At 38.5% G+C, this 23,751-nt stretch overlaps 1 protein-coding gene across 1 annotated transcript in view; it reads right to left on the reverse strand.

Annotated features, from left to right (window-relative positions):
• LOC140245421 (hyccin-like) overlaps positions 1-23,751 on the reverse strand; it is a 78,540-nt gene that overhangs the window by 19,669 nt on the left and 35,120 nt on the right. The window contains exons 4-5 of the mRNA XM_072324998.1: positions 22,666-22,794; positions 18,214-18,258 (exon numbers count right to left, since the gene is read on the reverse strand). Of these exons, the coding sequence (XP_072181099.1) occupies positions 18,214-18,258; positions 22,666-22,794 (174 nt within the window). The remainder of the gene's footprint in view (positions 1-18,213; positions 18,259-22,665; positions 22,795-23,751) is intronic.

Here is a 23,751-nt window from a genome sequence, read left to right on the forward strand (position 1 = left end):
ACTCAAGGGGCAACATTAACCAGCTGTCTCCAAGATTCCAGTGCATGGAATCCAAACGAGCTTTGCAGAGGCTCAATGGCGCTCCAACAGGTAATGGATTCGTAAAGTGAAATGATATAGTATCATCCATACCAGTCTTCATCTGGCGGGGATAAAAGTGCGAGCAACCTTCAATACATCACGAGACGTGAGACGTGAAGACATGAAGAAGAAGCCACATTTCAAACGGGATATGTTTGATTAATGCTGAATTCCAGCATGCCCATCTAGGCAAGACTATCATGCAGAGTCGCTGTTGATTTTTGCTTTGCGGCGCTGGAAGGGTTAAGGTGATTAAACACACATGACGTTCATTGTACTTTAGAGGGGAATCTACTCCTTGGCTCGAAAGTTCCAGAAAGCTCACAGTTGTCTACAGAAAGGGCACCAGATCAAATCTGACTAAACAGAGAAAAAACAGTCACAATTTAACATGAAAGAGAGGACATTTGACAGTGCTAAAACTTCTGGTACACACACACACACACACACACACACACACACACAGACACCCACACACACACACACAGACACCCACACACACACAAAAAAAAACCTAACACATACACCATAGCTATAGCAAAGACGCCAAGAACAGTTTCCAACTTCACATCCAAAGCCATTAGAAGAAAAGGCATAACAACTACAATAAAAAGCTAGTGCTTGCCATTTTCACCAGTATAAACCATTCTGAGCACCTCTTTCTATCCCTTAAGTTCATATGACTTACCTGCTTGGCTGGAAACGTTTCAGCAAACTGTATCTCCTGATCAAATGTAAGTCATATCACATTTAAAAAAGCAAACAAAGCAAGTTTACTTTAAAACAGTTGTTCAATCACAATACCAAAGTTCCAACATTTTTAAAACATTTAAGCTAGTGACTTTTCCCCCTGTCTGGTTTGTATTTAAAGCAATTAAATTCATTAGCGCTTAAAAAAAAAAAAGATAATTTAATTCCAAGCAAAGTCTGCTCTAGAAGAAATGCACAACTTACACATTCATTGAAATGCATACTGTATACACAATATATTCAGCGAGTCTAATTTTTCATGAATTGGGACTTCCCAACAATTTCACGAGTGGTTAAATTCACAATTGAGAAGTACAGAACTGAACGGAGAAATGTATGGATGCATGTCACATTCATGTCAGAATGAGAGTTACTATTTTCGTGTGTTTTCAACTTTATGAAGAGTACCTGATTGCGAGATTTGCGAAAATAAAAACCTCGCAAAATATTCGGCGCATACAGTACCATACCAACAGGAAAGGAGGAATCAAAGGCAAGACAGATTCTCAATGCAAGTTACAAGTTGTCAGCAAAGTGTGAAGTTGTTCTTGTTACAAATGATTTAAACAAATTGCCCTTCATCAATGTAGACTGGTACCAGTTATTCAGTGTTTTGATAGTAGCTTAGTAGTCCTGTGATATGTATGACACCTGTCCAGTAATGAGGAGATCATTGGTTTGAGTCAAACCCAAGTTGTATGCCCATTATTTTTTGTCTATCATGGCTACTATTAAAACACTGTATAATCAGTGTTTATTAACGTTGATAAAGGGTAAGTTGTCAATCAGCTGCAACAAAATGTAAAGTGCTTTCACAAGGAATCAAGCCATTGATACAAAAAATGTGACTGTCTAGCTCTGAAATGTAAATTTACATTCGTTCACATTGAAAAGCTGTCATAAACAAAATATTGCAGCATAAATGGGGGGGGGGGGTCTGTGAGAAAAAACTGGGAACAGCAGCCAAGTATGTCTTTACCGTATCAAACCTAGACACAAAACGGAAGAGCAGCGATTCAACAATCCTCTTGATCTAGACTTCACTGCCGATGGGAGTATAAAGTCGCTTCCTTTTTCTTTCTTTGAAGCACCACTTCAAAGAAAATATCCCCTGGCTAATAAACAGAGATAGCACACGGAATGGAAATCTCGCTGGCAAGCAACACCTCGGGACAAAACTTCATGATAACTCAAAGGATAATTACTCGGAGGAGTACTTCTTAAAAACAAGAACAAATAGACAATTTGCCTACTTCCCATGAATATTATACCAAGATAAATCCACTCATTTCTGCTTTTAAAGGATTGATGACCACCCAATAGACTTCGTTTTGCAGGTGTATTCTTGTGTACCACTGAGTCCAATGATTCAGAGGATTCACAAGTTGATAGTTTCACAATCATTGTGTCAACCTACTGCCCAAATTACGAATATCTTGAAGATATTACAATGTCATATAGTCTGAGTGATAGCTACAAGGCATTATTTTAGGATAATATACAATTGCAGACAGAAACCGACATGCTCAGTTATTGCAGCATGAAAACAACACAATTGTTATGACTCCTATCATCACCATTATCATCATTACCATCATCCTCAACATTATCACTGTCACCACGTTTAATTTCATTAATTTTACTCTCATTATCAATTGGCTTCGCAATGGATGAATTCACATTAGAATTGCTGTGTCATGAAATACCACAGTGATTTGTTGGCACCGTTCTAATTTGTGAAGTACCACAGTATAGATACCACCGTAATTCCCTTGGTCCCATTCTCATTCAAGAAAGACAAATGTAATGTGGTATTTTTGGTAAGCATTGGCACATGCCCACATTTCCACTGGGAAAAGACACAAACTGTGTCATTTCGCATGAGAAATATGCCACTGTATGATCCGAGGTATTTCGTGACAAGATTCACATTCATATCTGACATGCATACATATTTTGTGCACAGTTTGAATTACCAGCCTACATGGCATATGTATACATACCATTGCATTTCGCAATGTATTTTGCACAGTATTTGCATACATTGCAAAATACAGTGCAAAATACTGAGCTATTTCATTGTAAATGTGAATGCAGGCATCAATAACCCTTCCTCTTTGTAAAGGTATAAAAAAAAAGACTTCAAAAAAATCTTTGAGTTTATCAATTACTCTCACACTTGATATTACTCTCATATTTAATGCACAGAAACATTTAAAGGGATGGCATAGTTTTTGTTGAGACCAAACTTTAGGCTTCTAACATTTTTTTTTTTTTTTTTTTTTTTTTGGTGGGCGAGATAATGAGAAACCTCTTATGAAATATGAAAGAGCATATAATTCTAAGAGGAATCCAACAGTTATTTGATGAAAATTGGTTTTGAAATGGCCGAGATATCCAAAACAGAGTGATTCTAATAAAGTGTGGGACCCATCTTTCATTACGATCTCTTTGTTTTACTTTGTTTTTGGATATCTCAGCCATTTAAAAATCGATTTTCATCCAATAAACTTTGAATTCCTCTTAGAATGGTATGCTCTGAACTATTTCATAAGTGGTTTCTTAGTATCTCGCAAAAAGCTTTAAGCCCAATCCTCATCTCCACCAATAGTATACCATCACCATCCCTTTAATCCAAAAAGTGGATATTCAAGCGATGTATCCCCGGCGGGAGAGAGACCAGGGGGAAAAAAAAGCATTTAAAAAAAAGGAATGTTCGAAATCTAAGGTAATCCATTTGCACTATATTCCACTGCCATGCATAACACTGCAGGGTGGAATGACAAGTAACTAAAAGCAGGGTTGAGGCAAATGTCAGACTTGAGGTATAATTCCGTCTTGACATTAAACGGCTTGGATGTTATTCAAATCTCAGCAAAGCCTGGAAAGACATTCTCTCTACCAGGTCTGCGTGGTGGATTGCTAAAGGCCAGAATAGCAGCTTGTCTTCACCTACATTTGTCGATACATGAAGACAATGACAAGATGGGAAAGGTATTATCATTTACAAAGGAACCACCCCCAAACCATGTCCATGTACTTCACATTAAAGGACAAGTTAACCTTCATATGCATGTAAATTGAGAAAATACAGTGCTCAGTATTAATAGAACATCATCAACCTATACCAAAACACAAAACATCATGTAGTCGACAAAGAAGTGATGATACAGATACATGTTAAGATGCACTTCTGATCTTTGGTGCTTTCATTTTTTTATTTCTTAAAGAGCACTATTTCCTAAACAAATATAAGACTCCACAATCACTTCAAATAACAGAGGATTACCAATGATTATCTTGTAGCAATGATCAACGCTAAGTAATAGCTTGCCACGTACAGTGCACTGACCAAAGTACTGTAAAAGTGGAAATTTTCGCGGTGTTGAAATTTTCACGCATTTTGCGCAACCAGAAACTAGCGCGAAAATAAAAGCAGGCGAATAATTTTGCATGCCACATGTTCCTGTGCGTGATGTCTTGAATTAAAAACACGCGAAACTCTTCTTACCCGGCCAAGTGCGAAAAATCAGTCGCACGAAAATATCCCCTTTTACAGTAACTCCAAAGCGCACATCTTCAGCCCTGGGACACACTTGTTTCATATCAAGATATATGATAATGATGTTTGTGTTTTCACCCATCAAACCTCTGCGGTGCTAATGGTGCTATCCCACAGGGCCCTGCAATGATCATTACCAGTGAGCTTTACCCAGAAGCACATCACTCATGAATCTACACACTGGGGTCCTGAGGGGCAGCATGGTTTCAATCGGTCTTTTCGGAGGTTGTCTGCACTGGGCAGGGAATGGAACTCAGAGTCCTGTGTACAAGAATCACAAGCCTTATCCACTAGACCATCATGCTATTGAGTGACTTCATATCTATGAAAGAGCCATACAATGTGCCAACCCCTCGCATCTTTAGCCCATTGAGGACAGCCTGATTTTGCTACAACACATATTTCCCATAGAGGTATACTATATACGCCGAATATTGCACAAGGTTTTTATTTTCATGAATTTCGCGAGTCAGCTGCTATTCGTGAAATAAAAAACATGCAAAAATATTGACTCTAATGCCGATATGAATGTAACGTACACATATTCTCCGTTCAGTACAGGACTCCACGATCGCAAATTTAACCACTTGCGAAACTGTCAGGAAGTCCCAATTCACAAAAATTTAGACTCGCGAAATATATGGCGCATACAGTAGTAGACACCTGCCCAAGTCTTCAGTGGGTTAATACACAAAGAGAGTGTGCTTCAAATTGTCATTCAGTAGGTGTGAGACATGGGTACGCTACAATGAACATGACCACAGACAATGTCTAGGTAAACAGTCTGTCAGATGTTGTGCAGCAAGCTCTTCGTCAAGAGTTCATGCCGCCAAGTATATTAGTCCGGGAGCCAGCGGGGGTCAGCCTAGCTGAAAAGGTTACCAATTTTTATGTGTATAGCAATTTAGTACATATGCCCCTGAGTATGGAAATGCACGTCTGGCTGGTCATAGGTGGTGGGTGTGGCCAAGAGGGCCACAAAAAGGACCCCCCAAAATTAGGCTAGCCTAGCTGGAAAAGTAACCCCATGAAAACAACTGGAACTTGTTCGTTACACTTACAGGATAAATGAATGACCATTGCCAGACGTTTTAAGTGGTGGGGGGTAGCCGCCAGACGCTCTTAAAGGCCCAACTCCAGCTAGGCTAGCCTAGCTGGAAAAGTAACCTCATGAAACCCACTGGAACTTGTTCGTTACACTTACAGGATAAATGAATGACCATTGCCAGACGTTTTAAGTGGTGGGGGGTAGCCGCCAGACGCCCTTAAAGACCCAATTTTTTCCAGCTAGGCTAGCCTAGCTGAAAAAGTAACCTCATGAAACCCACTGGAACTTGTTCGTTACACTTACAGGATAAATGAATGACCATTGCCAGACGTTTTAAGTGGTGGGGGGTAGCCGCCAGACGCCCTTAAAGACCCAATTTTTTTCCAGCTAGGATAGCCTAGCTGAAAAAGTAACCTAATGTAACCCACTGGAACTTGTTCGTTACACTTACAGGATAAATGAATGACCATTGCCATACGTTTTAAGTGGTCGGGGTAGCCGCCAGACGCCCTTAAAGACCCAAATTTTTCCAGCTAGGCTAGCCTAGCTGAAAAAGTAACCTTGTGAAACCCACTGGAACTTGTTCGTTACACTTACAGGATAAATGAATGACCATTGCCATACGTTTTAAGTGGTGGGGGTAGCCGCCAGACGCCCTTAAAGACCCAACTTTTTCCAGCTAGGCTTGCCTAGCTGAACAAGTAACCTTGTGAAACCCACTGGAACTTGTTCTTTACACTTACAGGATATATGCATGACCGTTGCCAGACGTTTTAAATGGTGGTGGTGGGGGGGGGGGGGGGGGGTAGCCGCCAGACGCCCTCAAAGACCCAATTTTACCAGCTAGACTAACCTATATATAGCTGGAAAAATAACCTCCTGAAACCCACTGGAACTTGTTCTTGTGATACACTCAAAGGATAATTGAATGATTGTTGCCAGACAATAGCCGCCAGACGCCCCAAAGACCAAACTCTTACCAGCTAGGCTAGCCTAGCTGAAAATTAGGAAAGTAACCCCATGAAACCCACTGGAACTTGTTCTTACACTTACAGAATAAATGCATGACCGTTGCCAGACGCTTTCAGTGGTGGGGCGTAGCCCCCAGACGCTCTCAAAGACCCAATTTTACCAGCTATAAGGTTCACATATTTCAGAAATAATAGCAGTGTAATTCCATAACTATACCGCTTGCTTGCGAGTTCACCTGTCTATGCATACCTTATTCTTTTGTTCTGCTTCCTTGAGCCCCAACTCATGCATTCTTATGGTGACTCTCCCATGTCATCATCCTTGTTCATTGCAGTTTGTTCTATTTTTTGAAAATATTCTTATTCTTCATCCCAATTATCACAAATTCTGAAACTCTGTCCTCAGTATAACTATTATGTAAAAATCTGAGAATCACCCGGAGGTCTCCTTTAATGGGGGAGTTTCTTGAGCGCACAGGGAAACATGCTTTGAAATATCAATAGGGCAAGTGTTGAGACGAAATACTGTAGAAATATGAGAATATACAGTGCTGTGGTTTTGGTAGAAGAAATAGGGTATCTGTATTTGTCCTCAGTGATAACCAAAAAACTTATTTGGAAAGAATGATAGACATCAAAAAAGAATTGCCCAATCAAACATGTCGGGATTTTTCTCAAACATCAGTGTTCTCATTTTCTTTGCAGTGTAAAACAAAAATAAAAAACAAAAAAGCAGGGCCGGATACAGTATCCGGATGGAAATTGGTGGGATGGGCGTAAACCCGCGGGTATTGTAACATACTGACGTGAAAAAAAAAAACAAAAAACCAAGACCAAGAACTACTTTCTTTCTGTGCCCTGGGGAGAAATATTCATCAATTGCATTTTGGAAATGTTGGAAATCACAACTTTTGATGAAATTGTCTCCTACAGTATCTCTTCTTATATCATGAAGGCTTTTTTTTATAATTAAGTTTCTTTCCTCTATGACCATGATAAAACAAACCCCTGATGATTAAAACAAAAGACAATCAAAACTTGGCAAATGAACTCTTTGGACATGAGCAAAAGGGAATACATTAACAGTTTTTGCAAACACTTTATACAATTGTCTAATACTCCATCAAGCTCATAGAAAATACAATTCTACTGCAACAAGAAATCCATTCAGTAAGACTCGTCCTCGGTGTACATCGCTTAAAATGCCAACTTTTTAAAAATAATGCCCCAGCTCTTAAATTTACTTTAAGAAGGGGAATTAAAGCTCAACACCTTTGGCCTATGAATTTTTTAGGTACCGTATCACCTTACGGTTGAGGAGATGGTAAAGAAAAATTATTAACGGAGATGGGTAAAGAAAAATTATTAACGAAATAAAACTTATAGGAACATGCTTCACATGACCTCACCGTTTTCTTCTCTTAAGAAAGAAACGAAATCTGAAAATTGTTCAAGAGTGTTTTTGAACATAGTACATTGCAAAAGCAGAAAAAAATCAGTGTTTTTAAGAAACATAACTCACAACAACAAGGAATTCCTGTCGTGTCTAGTATTGCACGTATTTTGGTTTGGAGGGTTTAGGATGCTAATATTTCAAGACAAGTTTATGCTCCGGCACTTCAATGAACTTAACTGTAAAGTAATGATCAACCTCTCTTGGCAACAAACTCAACATTTGCTGTTCTTCAGTAAAGCGTATGACAGAAACATATGAGAAGCATGTCTAAAATTCATATGAATAAGCTCACAGCAACAACAAAAATACTATGTTATCTATAAACTAATACTGCATGTACTTAGTTTCGAGGGATTTAGATGCAAAATGTTATGACAAAAGCCCCTACGTGGCTACCAGCAATTAAACATCCTTCAACTTCTTTAGCAAATGAGCTCATGTGTATCATCTTCTTGTTGAGAAGACGAAGATGAGTAATGATAAAATAACCAAACTATCAACTTTCCTTAACATGTTTTACATGAAATCATTATTGCCTTCTCGTAACGAAATAGAAAAAAACCAGAACATCTGAAATTGTTCAAAATCGCTTCTTGATAACGATGAAAGCAAAGGAAACTTAGTGTTTGTAACCACTATGACACGTGTCTACAGATCTGTCGTGCTCATAAGAAACGTAACTCACAGGAATATAATTTTATACAGTGTAAAAAGTACTTGGTTTGGAGGACATTTAGATGCCAACTTTTCAAAAATAATACACCAGCACTGACATTAACTGATGAAAAAAAGTAATGCTTAGCTTCTTTATCCAATTAGCCCATAGGTAATTCCTTGTAGTTGAAAAAAAAAAACCCGAGTACACATAAAAATATAGACTTTCCGTAACATGTATCACAGGTCATGATCTCCACATTTTTGCTCCTCTTAACTTAAAAGAAATAAATATATATTTAAATTTGTTTTAAATGACCTTTAAACAATATGAAGAAAAAAATTCTGTGTCTGCAAAGGCTTGACACGTGTCTAATACTGGGTCACGCTCATATTAAACGTAGCTCACAGGAACAAGGAATTCACGTGTGTATAAAATAATACTGCAGAGAGGGTGCAAAGTTGAACCCTTTATTGAGGGTGCGAAAATGTTCCCTTGGATACATCTTTCCACCCACACTAAGTGGTGCTAGGTTGCACCTCTTCTTGAGGGTGCATCTTTCAACTCACACTAAGGGGTGCTAAGTTGCACCTTTCTTGAGGGTGCGATCTTGCACCCTTTACCTTTCGGCGCACCTTTGCACCCCGTGTAGCCTTTACATCTTGGTGCAACTTTACATCCTTTCGTGAGGGTGCAAAGAAACACCCAAAGTTCCAAGATTGTGCCTTGTTTTGAGGGTGCAATCTTGGAACTTTGCTACTTTGTACCCTCAAGAAAGGGTGAAAGTTACACCCTCGGGAGCAACTTTGCCCCCTTGAAAAAGGCGCAACCTCTTTCCTTTAGGTGCAACTTTATGCCCGAAGGATGCAAGAATGTACCCTCTCTTGAGGGTGCAATCTTGTGCCTTATTGGTATGATGTTGCACCTATGTGGTGTTTATTTGCTCCATGACTGCTGCAAAATTGCTCCTTCAAAGGAGCAAGTCAGTGTCACCGCCTGCTCCTTTATAGGGGCAATATTGCCCATCATCTCAAGGTGCAACTTAGCATCACATAATCGGGTACGATTTAGTTCCTTAACTACTCTAAACCTTGAATAGTGCGAACTGATGTAAGCCTATTTGCTCAGAATATAACTTAATATGTTGTTGCACTCTGCAAAGTAAATAGGATTAGTGTAACTTGGATCTTGTGAATCATGTGAATTTGTGAGTTGTGAAAATGTTAATGTAAAAGTTAACTTAGTTGTGTTTGAATAATATACTGAAACCAAAAATTTACCCAATTACCTTTTCAATATTAAAAAAAGGTGAGCACTATATCTATCAAACAGTTAACCTTCTCGGCAAGAGTATACATCTGCATGACGGAAGAGGTGAAAATATGATATGCAGTTGTCTGGATACGTTTTATTCAAAACGTTTGAATGCGTACTTATTCACATAATCTATAAGAATAACATATTATACTTCTTACCAGTACTCAAAGCCTCTAAAACAAGAGCATGCTTCTTACACTTCTAAAGTATACACCATATCTTAAAAACAAAATGTAAGAGGATTTAAGAAGCTGTTTGTATGCATTCAAACGAATCCATATTTCTATCTAAAATCTAAAACGTGTCTTGTAAAAGGGGAATTCGTTTTATAATGACGATGCCAATTGTCTGAAAGTCCTTATCACGACATGTCTTGGAGTTCACGCTTATTGAAAACATGAGATTCTTGGCACGTAGATTACAACTATGGTTTAAAGAGTTAACTGAGATACGCATACCGTATTAGGGCATTTCGATGAAAACATTTAAATACAAGGCACTGTAAATAATATGAAAATCAAACTTGATACCAGCCCTTATCGGCAACCAATAGAGACTATGGAGGACTGCAGTTATAATTGTGTTCAGATATTGTTTTGGGTGATACACGCATGCCGACTGATTTGGGATCAATTGGAGTCCCTCGAGCTGAGATTCCGGAACTGCAATGAGCAAACCATCATTATGCATAACAAAGTGACTGAGAATAATGCATGCACCAGTTTCTGTTTCGTTGTTCTATACACAGAAAGTTGTTTCGTTTTCCAATCCTGTGCAGGCACACAGATTTTACAGAATTCAATCATCTTTGGCTATAACGCCATGGTCGCGTGCAAAATGAATGCAGCTTATCTAACTTAACCTGTAGTTACTGAATAGGGGACTACTGTATATTCAATTTATACATTATTAATCGGATGATAGAACCTGTCAAAGAGTAAATTGCGGATATCATATACCATTGTCAAATTCACTTTAATTCTATAAATAGTATCAATGGAATGTTATGAACCACTTCAGCATTAACAATCATTATCATAATTATTTCCCTGAAACGGCTGCATTTGTATGAGAGGGAAGAGTTTGGCATCATACATAGCAAGAGTCGTGACTACAAAACTAAATACATGTATTATACAAGGTTTTAGGACACTTTGAATCATGCCCCCCCCCCCAAAAAAAAAAACAACAACAACAACAACAAACAAACAAAAAACAAACCAACAACTTAGTGAAATGTTGTACAATGTACGCCCTACTTCCATTAACCTATGATCTTTGACCTTTGAATACATGGCCCGCATTTTTTCAACGAATAGGCATTTGGATGCAACGTAGGTAATATATAAAAGAAAAAATGTTTTAGGAAAATACATTCACTTCAGAAATAATTATGGAACAAATAGCAAAATATTGACACGTTCACTTCTTCCGTAATGACATGACAGAAAACTTTCCTCACCGAATCGTTCTGCCGTAATTCATGAGCAAGTCATGGATATATACTTAGTTCGATTAAAAGTATACATTGAGTCATTGCAAAAGCATCTAATGAAAAGTATGTTTCAGAACTACATCATTGTCATTTATTCTATAACACTAATAATATAGAGCTATTGGTCCGCCATATTGCCTAACAGGTCGTTGTCCTCCTGTCACTATACCACGTTTGTTTAGCAAATAAGGCACAGAATTTAATTTTGCACTTGTTGCCAAAGACTCTAATCTTCTTTACCGCTATTCCCAGACATGTATGTTGGTGCTGTATGAATTAGAAACGGAAGCTTACAAATATTCACCATCTAACAAGGCAAAAGCGAAGTGATGTCTCGTCCACGTATCGACTTTGTGATTACAGAGATTTTCAAATGGCATAGGCCTAGTTCATTGACTTTTTGACTGTTGACGTAGTCGGACTTCACCAATATTAACACTTGACAGCAATCATTAGATGATCTGAGGAGTGAATTTGGTGGTCATATAGCTCAAAAGTGTGGAAAGTTATTGAAAGAACACCAGAATACTATGTCGTCAGTGTTTATCAGGTGAGATACAAACATAGAACAAGCAGTCGGTTTCAGGAGGTTACTTTTCCAGCCATCAGGGCTATAGTCTAGCTGGTAAAATTGGGTCTTTGAGGGCATCTGGCGGCTACCCCCCCCCCCCCCACTTCTTAAAACGTCTGGCAACGGCCATGCATATATCCTGTAAGTGTAAATAACAAGTTCCAGTGGGTTTCATTAGGTTATATTTTCAGCAAGGCTAGCCTAGCTGGAAAAAGTTGGGTCTTTAAGGGCGTCTGGCGGCTACCCCCCACCACTTAAAACGTCTGGCAATGGTCATTCATTTATCCTGTAAGTGTAACGAACAAGTTCCAGTTGTTTTCATGGGGTTACTTTTCCAGCTAGGCTAGCCTAGCTGGAAAAATTTGGGTCTTTAAGGGCGTCTGGCGGCTACCCCCCACCACTTAAAACGTCTGGCAATGGTCATTCATTTATCCTGTAAGTGTAACGAACAAGTTCCAGTGGTTTTCATGAGGTTACTTTTTCAGCTAGGCTAGCCTAGCTGGAGTTGGGCCTTTAAGAGCGTCTGGCGGCTACCCCCCACCATTTAAAACGTCTGGCAATGGTCATTCATTTATCCTGTAAGTGTAACGAACAAGTTCCAGTTGTTTTCATGGGGTTACTTTTCCAGCTAGGCTAGCCTAATTTTGAGGGGTCCTTTTTTTGGCCCTCCTGGCCACACCCACCACCGATGACCAGCCAGACGTGCATTTCCATACTTAGGGGCGTATGTACTAAATTGCTATATACATAAAAATTGGTAACCTTTTCAGCTAGGCTGACCCCCGCTGGCTCCCGGACTATATATTCGGGTTAGTTTTGTTGTTATCGTCAGTTTATCCCTTCTCTTCCAAGTCTGCTCAAATGCCACTGTGAGCAAGAGATGATAAATAGAATTCTCAGTTTTTAGCCTTCTTTCATTCCTTCTCCATAACATTATGTGGATGAGTTATGCACAGTGCACAGTCACCTTGATTTGAAGTTAAGAGTTATTTAAAGATCCCTTCAAGATTACCAAATCTTTCTTTAGTTTCTCTCCATTTTCCTCCACAAGTAGTTTCTCTTCACCTCGCCCCCTCTTTCTCATCCATCTTCCACCCTCAGTACAAAAAAAGAAAAAGAAAAAAAGGGAACGGGGAAAGTGACCGGACACCTTCAAGATACAAAAACAACAGATCCTGAAGTGAAGGAGGGGGCAGGTACATGGTAGGAGGCTTTTCCCAGACAAGATGGAGGATTGCTATGAATTCAAACACTCGAGAGAACAAAATGACCCTTATTCTGGCACTTTGATATATTTTTTCTGCACTTGATTATCCCACTACGGTGCCAAAGAGGAGTGAAGAAGACCTATCTATACCCTGCTTCACTGAAAATAGAACACAGCACAAATTATAAAGTGGGAGTAGGGGTGGGGGTGGGGGAGTGGAGTGGTGTACCTCCGGGATGGAAGCTCCTTGTTCATGTCCTCTCGATAAATTAACCTAGAAGCTGAGATGCAATGCAAAGACACTTTTCAGTGTTAACCAAACACTTTTGTTGATACTATCTGGTCAGAGAATGGATGAAAAGGTAATCTTTCCAAGATAGGGATAATATAAACATACATTCACATACATTGATGAACAGAGCATATCCCAACTGTAATGAGGTATATTGATGAATAACTTTAGATCCGAAAAGACGCAATTCACTGCATGCATCTATTTCATCATCTGTTTCCATCATCGTCAACCTGCACAGAGCACCGCAAGTCTCTATGGTGACGAGTTCATCAGAACTATTTTTTTGTTTTTGTTTTTTTCAATATAAAAAGGAGGTTACGGCATTTCAAAGCTTCACACATTTTCATCAAATAGTAATTTTGGCTGTATTACTGCACACAAATATGAAGGGGATCATATAATTTTGGTTCAGATGGGGAATCAGGTTTTAACTTTTGCCAGATAAGTTAACAAACCAATAAGGAATATCAAAGAGCATACAAATCTAAGAGGAATTAAAAGTTCACTTGATGAAACTGAAGACAGCATTTAGCAAAGTAGTTGCTTCAAATATAATCTTTTATTCTACAATTTGCTTCTTTCAGGGTTTTGATTTCCACAAAGCCTTCACAATTACATCCATCTGCTTCTAACCTGATTTACAGAAACTGAATTGCATATGGTGTGGAATAGCCCCTAAAATCCTTTGTTCTAGTTTACAGCATCATAGTGGTGTTCGCATACAATATGTTGCAAACTGTGTGATTTCTACACAGATTGAGTACTATTCGTTCAGTCTCCTTTCAAGAAAGTGGAAATTTCATGCTGGTATCAATTACAATATAGCTACTGTGTCAGCACAGTCTCATTCGTATGACAATGAAATTAGTCTTTTAACAGCATGTTCCTACAGCTCTCATAAGTTCTGATTCAACTTTAATGTGACTCATCTACATGTAGTACCTGTAATCAACAAATTACTAAAATACTTCTATCACCCTCTTCACCTTTAATGTGCTTTGTTCACTAATTGGCATACACACTGGAGTGAGCTTTCTCTACCAACTGCCACAGATATTAGGAAATTAATGGTCAATGAAAAGAGATTACCTAATCCCCCAATCCCTCCTGCATTACCATGGCCTTCCTGTTAGAATAGGGCACAATGCTACACTTGAGTGGGCTTGCTAGCTTTGAAAAATAAACATATATGTATCGAGACACAAAGTCTACATGGATTTACTGAATGATGAAGAAAGAAGACCACAAAATCTGTTTGGTGTATGTAAAACATATGAATAAATTTATTATATTTCTTTAAGTGAGGATTTCTAAACAATTTTTGATGTGCATGTAATAAAAAGAATATCATGAATTTTCATCAAAGTAAACTCACTGTGGTACCAGTTATGGGTGTCCATTTCAAGATTAGCTCTTGGTGTCTACAGCACAATGGACATCCTTCAATACACTGGGAGCTTACTATGTACACATCTTGCACAGATAGCAAGAATGAGCAGTATCCTGCACAGTCATCACAGAACAGGATTTCTTCCACATAAGAATGATAACCGTGGAGTGAAATTCTGTGTGTTTCTTTATTCTTACATGCATTAGGGCAAACTAACTCTGAATAAAATCAGTCACTCCTATCTATCTATAGTCGAGAGCAAAGAGAGCAAGAGAAAAATCATTCTTGATTCCATGAGCATTCATGTGATATCAAAGGGCATCCCTCCCCGCATCCAGCATCTGCGGAGCTGCCTCAAGGCCAAGCGTAATAGGAGAAGTGGATCGCATCTGACTGGCGGACTGAGTTCCGCATGCAGCTGCCAGTGTAATGGGGCGGAGTGGATAGGAGCCAAGAGCACTTAGCACACAGGTGCACCCCCATATCAACAGAGCCCCACCCCCTTTAACTCCAATCAGAGCTCTATATGTAGTCTTTTTGCACATGCTTTTTTTTCCCCTACAACCCGCCATAAATTTGCTGGTATCTCTTTCTTTCTTTTTTTTTAATATCTTTTTTAAAAACATCATGGCCAATTTACAGTATATTGTACCCTCAATTCGACAGAATTATATCAATGGCATGCCGCTTCTTTCTTGTATGATATTTGACATAATGCAGGTTCTAGAGCATTCTGATAATATAACATATCTGCAAATTATACAATTAGTAGGAAAAATGCACTCTGCATCTTTGGTAACATTTCATTGATGACAATTGGTATAATAACATTTAGAATCCCGAGTTTTTATTATTGTTGCTACAGATTTATCCTCACATCATAATTACTATTTTTATCAGTTTCTCACCACTATCATCAGTCAGAGATGAATTCCATACTTATTCATACAATTGTTAGGGACTGTATTTTAGACAAATGACTAGACTCCTCGAGAGTGTAAGCACAACGGTGAAAGGACCAGTTTACCTTCATACATGTGGATTGAGTGAATGCAGCAACATTAGTAGAACACATCAGTGAAAGTTTGAGGAAAATTGGACAATCCATTCAAAAGTTATGAATTTTTAATGTTCATAACTTTTGAATGGATTATCTGATTTTCCTCAAACTTTCACAGATGTGTTCTAATAATATTGGTGCATTCAGTCAATCAGTACATGTATTTGAAGGTGAGCCTGTCCTTTAATACTTGCTCAGACAACACGTAATTTCAGCTAATCGACATGACACACACACACACACACACACACACACACACATACACAAGAAAATCTGTCATCTCCCAAATCACGGCAAATATGACAGCCTCTGGCTAAAAAAAAAGAAAAAAAAAAAAGAATGAAGACCAAGTCCATTATCTGTACACAATTCTTCAGTCTAGTTTCTGCTAAACACATTTCATGATCACACATCCAAGCCTTGACCATCTGTTTATTTCTCACGCTCAAGTGAAAGCTATGCCACTGATATATAATATCGTGATCGGTATACGTTTCACATCAACACATTAGCTCAAATTCCCACTACACTTCAGAATATCTGAAGGAAACCTTGCATGTTGGCAGCTAACTGTGTGATATTTCACAAAGGACAAAACTGGAATTTAAATGCACTAAATTTCTGCAGGATCTAGTTTTTGTTCTGTGATTGTTCAGTTTCTTCCTTTCTACTCCATTTCCCATGTTCACTGCGAAGCCATATAACTTACTATCTGAACCAAATCCAACACTTCGTTAAGACCATCTTGAGCATTACCTGCTATCCAGCTCTGCAGAAGATCAGTAATACGCATTTCAATATAATGCTAAAGTTCATTCTGCATTGATTGATACAGTCCCGTCTATGAATATTTGTGTAGGGCCATTACTTTCAGCTTGGAAGCAAAAGAACACACACAAAAGAAATGAGTCATTGCTGATATTCCACATGACTTCACCACAGTGGAGAGCGACTTAGCAATGAAATTAAACTCTGGACTTCTGCAGTGGTCATGCATTCTTGTTATGCCTAAAACTATGCAAGACATCAGTATAACTTCTCCATCTTTTGCCAGTTTGATCATGGCTAGAGTGCCACCATGCCCCTTCCTAAAGGATTGAGTCACACTGCTACACTTGATTATGCTTGCTATTCTAACATGAGGTCAAGTTTGGATGAAGTTCTACTGAATGCCGATGAAAAAGCGTGGCAAGTAAAGCTACAAAGCTGTAGGTGAATGGGCAAATTTAAAAGGGTCAAAGAACCTGTCCAATGCAATATGCCCGTTGCTTGTGTAGATTCATGATACCCTGATCACCACTTACCCGGCCAAAAGAATCTAAATATTCACTATATAGTTTATAGTAATTTTTCTACTATTTCTCACCAGATTCCTTGGATATGCCAACAAAAACCTTCCAAACCAAGATGGGACAGGAACTTGCATGTTACCATTGTGATTAACAAAAGAAATTGCATGGAAACATGCTAGTCATGCTCAGTCTAGGGGAAGGTGCATTCCCATGCCTTTAGTTTACTCGTATTAGTATATTAGCAGTGATTGACAGAATCTTGGTTTGGAAAGTTTTGATGCGCATATCCATATAATCTGAAGAAAAATAGAAAAAAAATATAATGAAAAATATGCCATGTAGTTAGATATTCTTTTGGTTACAGAAGTGACATTTGCAGTATTATTAATCAAGACAAATCAACATGTATGCATAATTTTGCATTGCATACATGTAGGTCCTTTAACCCTCCCAAGAACATGACAGAAAATTGTAAATGAAATGGCACATGAACTGGTTGAAATAGTAATGAAAGGGTTACAGTCCAAGCAAGTTTCCCCATACTGATATTCTTCTTCTTCATATGGCACAATGTGCCTTGTTGATACCATTTGCCGACTATTGCCAGTCAACTGGATCAAACCAAAAGCCACTGACACCATTCACCCGCATTCTGGTGTGGATAAATGGGGTCGACCACTTCACCTGGTTAGCATCGTGCTCTTTGCTGTGAATGAATTAAAGTGGGTTCTTTCACGTGTATGAGACGTGACTAACTTACACACGAGTCCTTCATTTAACGTCCTATCTGAGGGACAGAGCGTTTTGCCTCTTACTAGAGGGGACAGCATGATCACACACGCACATGGATCAGCTAGACTCAATGGAAATCGAACCTGAGCCATTTGATTGTAAGGCAATTTGATGATAATTAATGTATGAATCTGTCATCATGGATGATAAGACACAGTGTGAACACAAATATTGACTGATGTTTCCCATTTCAAAAAAAAAAAAAAAAAAATGATTTCACGATGATACGAAAGCAGACAAAGCTCTTCAGATGGCACTCGTGGTGACTTACCAGGTTGTAGATTCCCAGCAACAGACTCTCCACACGACCAATGTTCTGTGATGCACAAGGGAAAGGAGACTGGATTTAATTAAATGTCCTCATACTAGTCAGCTTTGACTGTTGATTACATGTTGATTTGAGTCAAAATTAAATGATAAAAGCATTTCTTCTATGCAGCAAATTGATTCTTCCTTCAGCTGCTTCATCAAGGTAATATTACAATCATTACTTATCACTTATTCATTAATAATAATCATACTTTTTTTCTAATTACACATGTATCTTTGAAAGAACCACAATAGATTCAGTTCATTGAGAGCAAAAATTGCTCCAAATTCATCAAACTCATTTAAACAAAATTGCAGGATGGTATTTGATACATGTACTGTACGAGCTGAAATTTTCGCGGTGGTTTTATTTTCGCGAATTTCGCGAATCGCCTTTGAACTGCGAAAATAACAACACGCGAAAATAACAACGCGCAAATAACTAAGTACAGTTAGACCCTCGCAACCGCGAAATTAAAAACACGCGAAAATGTCCTCCAAGTAGCAATTCGCGAAAATATCTGTACGCGAAAATTTCAGCTCATACAGTATATGTAGGTTCATTGTGAATTGTATGTTTCCGTTGCTGATAGGGTTTTTCAGTTGGATACAGATGAAAGCTGGGAAAACAACCTACACACACTGTCTCAGAAAACTGGGAAATCTCTGGAGAAGAGGAGATCAAAGTGTACACTTGTGGTCTAGTTTTAGATCAGGTGCAGGGTAACGTCATGGTAACTTTACACTGAGTAAGGTAATGGATGGAAGTGTGTTACAGGTGCAACAGTGGTTGGGTATTTTCTTGAAAAACATCAATTACGTCAAATACAAAATACATGGGTGCAGGTTGGGCCTATTGAGCATTGCAGATTTTCTTTTTTTTTAATCAGAAAACCGCTAGGACTTACATGTACAAATTGTAGGAACAACCTTATGGTCAGAGGAGTTTCACATCAGTATTAGAAAGAGAATCAAACCTCTCCTCAGTCCAGTTTGCTATAATATGCATAGGTCAAATGTCATGGTAATCTATGAGAATTGCAGGAGCAGATGGAAGGATGGTATAGGGTGTAATGGTAGCAGAAATGACTGCCAAAATGGTGAAAGTTGACTAGAATAGGGTGCAACAGCTGCTACAGCTCCACTTCCAGTAACCCCTTATTTAGCTGTCAAGATGTTTGATTAAACCTAAAAATCACAGAACACACTGACTTCAAATTCCAATTGCTTTGATGATTTTATTTTGCAGTGTCATACAACTTGATTGTATCCAGCAATGGGATATATTGTCAGCTGAGAGCCAGAAGGGCTTTATGACAATTTTGGGTGATATTGAGTTAACTACTGGTACCATGTTGTAGATCTTGATCTCCTCTTCCTTATGGTGTCAATTTTAGATTATTTTCATTTTCAGTAAAATGTAAGAAATTAAAACCACAAGGGCATTATTTTACCCTATATTTGGAGCAATACTTACAAATTTACCTACTTTTGACTGAATAAGCTTTTTATTTCATGAAAATGGACTGTTGTGCTTTTATCTAAGCCCAAAAGCTTAGAATACGATAGCGCCCTTCTGATTCTGAGCTGACAATATATTATCTAATGGGATACTTAAGAATTGAATAAGAGAGATCTTGAGCTTTTGTAAATCATGGTAAAATAAACAATTTGTAGAGCATAATTCAGCTTCAGTGTATTTCAGGAGACTAACATACAATCGTAGCTTTACTGCATATAAAAGAAATGTTCATGTTTTAATGTGATGAACGGAAAAATTTCGGCCTTTTTGCTTGAGAAATGAGGCAGTCAGCGAGAGAGCGTGTCAGTTTGAGCCGTACACAAAGGACAGGCTTATTTAATAATTCACACACATTCTTGCACCTGGGAATGCTGATAAGTGAGTGAAAAAGCTAGATTAAGATTCTCTGCAAGACACGACTGTTGGGTGAGATTTTGCAAGAGCGTGTGAGTGTTTCTGCCTGAAGGAGACAGCACGAAAATTTCTGTCGATATACATGAAATCCTTTCTTCATCTTTTTCTTCTTTGTTTGGTCAGTTTCTGTCTTGTCGTGTGACCTTTGTCGGTCAAAACGCTTCTGCCGTTCCCTACGTCACAATCCTTCAACAGATCTACATTGCAATCTAGAGTGTAAATCTGGTATTAGAGAGTGTATACAATATGATGCATCTCATAAATGCGTGTCTTTTTACATGCATCTGTGTGTATGGTGCAGCAGTAAATTGCTATACACCATACACACACCATTTTATAATTTTTCATCTGTACAGTCATCAGCATGCTGCAATGATTCAACATTGGGAATGCAGAACCTTCAATTCTAGGTGAACATTGGATGTCGATAAATGGGAGGAAAATAATGATACTGTCATTTAAGGTGTATCCACTGTGGTAATGTCACGCCACCATTTTCATTTCCAACCAGAAATTTATTGCAAGATCCAAATCTAAATTTTCACACTTTGCTCCCCCCGTAGTCCAACAGCATCATCAGAGAGAGCCGATCTTGAGCGAATACTAGTAACTGTAGGGCAATTTGACTGTGTCCAATTTCATACCATGTATATTCAGAAAGAAACATGATCTGTTTGGGGTTTTTTCTACCTTCTTTTGGTTTCCTGCCCTACTTCCTTCGATGGATGTGAGATTAGTCTTGTGATATCGACATTACTATCACAATCATCTAAACTTGCATGTCTGCTAATACATAGAATGCAAATCAAATCAAAATAATATGTGGCATGAAATTTTCGCGAATTGGAGCCGACGGCCTCGTTTGCAGCATGAAATTTTCGCAAATCACACCTGGCATCCAATGTATCATAGTGTAGACAAGACCTTTCACATGTATTGGTATGCATTTTAATTTCACAAATCTTGGCTCTCACTAAATTTGTGAAATTAAAGGGATAGTACAGTTTTGGTGGAGATGAGAATTGAGTATTTAACTTTTTGCGAGATACCAAGAAAACACTTATGATATAGTACAGAACATACCATTTTAAGAGGAATTCAAAGTTTATTTGACGAAAATCGGGTTTGGAATGACTGAAACATAAAAAACAAAGTAAAATAAAGCGATCGTAATAAAGTGTGGGTCCCACACTTTATTAGAATCGCTCTTTTTTGATATCTCAGCCATTTCAAAACCAATTTTCATCAAATAAACGTTGAATTCCTCATAGAATTACATGCTCTTTCACATATTATAAGAGGTTTCTCATTATCTCACCAAAAAATGTTAGAAACCTGAAATTATGTCTCAACCATAACTGTACAATCACTTTAAAATGCACGCGAACATTTCTGACTTTCACAATGAGAGGGAAGGGGAGAAGAAGGTGGAGGGGAGGAGGGGAGGAAAATTGGAGAAGGGATGGGAGAGGAAAAAAGGGAATGGAGGATGAAGGGGAGAAGGAAGAATGGATGGAAGGGGGATGGAAAGAGTATGGGGAGGAAAAGAGAGAGGAAGCAGAGGAGAGAGGGAAGGGCAAAAAGATTCAAGAAAAAAGAAGGGGGAAGGTAAAAAGGAAAGGAGAAGGAAATGGTCTGAGCGGAAGAGGAAGGGGGAAGGGGAAGAAGAGGGAAAGATGAAGGGGTGAGGAAAGAATGAAGAGAAGGGAAAGAAAAGGGGGAGATGGAGGAGTAAGTGGAAGAGGAATAAGGAGGACAGGGAGCTAGAAAAGAGGAGAAAAGAAGGGAGGAAAAGATGAGGAAAGCAGAAGTTCGAGAAACTGGAAGAGGGAATAGAAAAGGGAGAAAGGGAAGGGGGGTATAAAGGAAAGTAGAATGGGGGATGAGGTGGGGAGGGAAGGAGGTGGAAGGGGGAACGGGTCACGGGGAAGACAACAGGAGAAGGTAAAGCCCTGGGGAGAAAGAAGGGAGAGCCATGAAAAGGAGAGCAGAGAGGGCAAGGAGCTGGGATGGGAAGCAGGAAAAAAGAAAAAAAAAGAGGATAGGGGATACTTGTAAGAGCTGGTTTGGGTTAAAGGGATAGTACAGTATTGGTGGAGATGAAAATTGGGCTTTAACTTTTTTTTCTTGAGATACCAAGAAAACACTTATGAATTAGTACAGAGCATACCATTTTAAGAGGAATTCAAAGTTTATTTGATGAAAATCGGGTTTGGAATAGCTGAAACATCAAAAAACATTGTAAAACAAAATGATCCTAATAAAACGTGGGTCCCACACTTTATTAGGATCACTCTGTTTGCGATATCTCAGCCATTTCAAAAGCAATTTTCATCAAATAAACATTGAAATCCTCATGGAATTACATGCTCTTTCATATTTCATAAGAGGTTTCTCACTATCTCACCAAAAAATGATAAAAACCTGGAGTTAAGACTCAACCAAAACTATACGATCCCTTTAACAATGTACGTTTACCTCTTGCATGGCGATGGAGCGGAGGTATTGCCAAATGAGGAGAGGAACAAATTGGATGCAGAACCTCTTAAGTTCAAGGTGTCCAGATCGATAGAACTCGTACAGCTGGCTACATACAGAGTCCTGGTACTGAAGTGAGACAAAGAAAATGAGAACAAAAAAGAGAACAAAATATTTGAAACATATGTATCACACTATAAACACAGGGTATATTTCATGGTATGGATACTTTCCCAAATGATGCTTTCTCCTGAAGTACACATGTAGCTCGAAAGTAAGAACATGCATATATTTAGGGGTATATCAAAATGTATATCTACAAACTACTGTAAAACATGATATTTTCGCAGCATGAAATTTTCGTGAGTTGTCTCTAACATTCCATGCATATATAAAAGAACTTTCACATGCATTTTAATTTTGCAAATCTTGGCTCTCGCAAAAATAAAATGCACGCGAACATTCCTCATTTTACAGTATACAGATGTACTGTCATCCATGATATTGCAGTATGTACACAATAATTTAACTGAAATTCATCTACTGCAACAAAAATATCATGTATATTTTGTACATACTGAATACAGAGGTGAGCTAATTTGTAAAACTGTATGTTAAATGTGTCTGGAGCTTCCTTGTACTTTGCAAAGACATATTTTGCACTGACTCTTCCATATTCTTTTTTTTTTTGACATGAATCTGGAGGGGAAAGATATTTTAGTGAGCCAGCATTATGCCTAAAGCTCTGAACAGACACAAAAGAATAGTACAATGTAATGCGCCACCAGACAGTGATCTATGGTCGCTTTAAGCAATATGTAAATGAACAGAAAGTGGTCTCATCTTTGTGGCGGAGCATTTCCCCGGCACAGTCCATCACATTCCAGGATGCACGTACCTTTCACATCACCTTCCACTCCTATACTCCCTACTCAAAACATAATTCGCTAATGAGAAGATTGGATGAGGCTGATTAATTGATAGCGTATTCATGGTATTACCGGTGCATTCCTGGTGATTAGATTCTCTTTGGTATGAAAAATTATATCTGCTCATGGTCCAAATACTGTATCTCATATTTGTTTA

Source organism: Diadema setosum, chromosome 22, assembly GCF_964275005.1.
Source record: "Diadema setosum chromosome 22, eeDiaSeto1, whole genome shotgun sequence".
NCBI classification, from domain to species: Eukaryota; Metazoa; Echinodermata; class Echinoidea; order Diadematoida; family Diadematidae; genus Diadema; species Diadema setosum.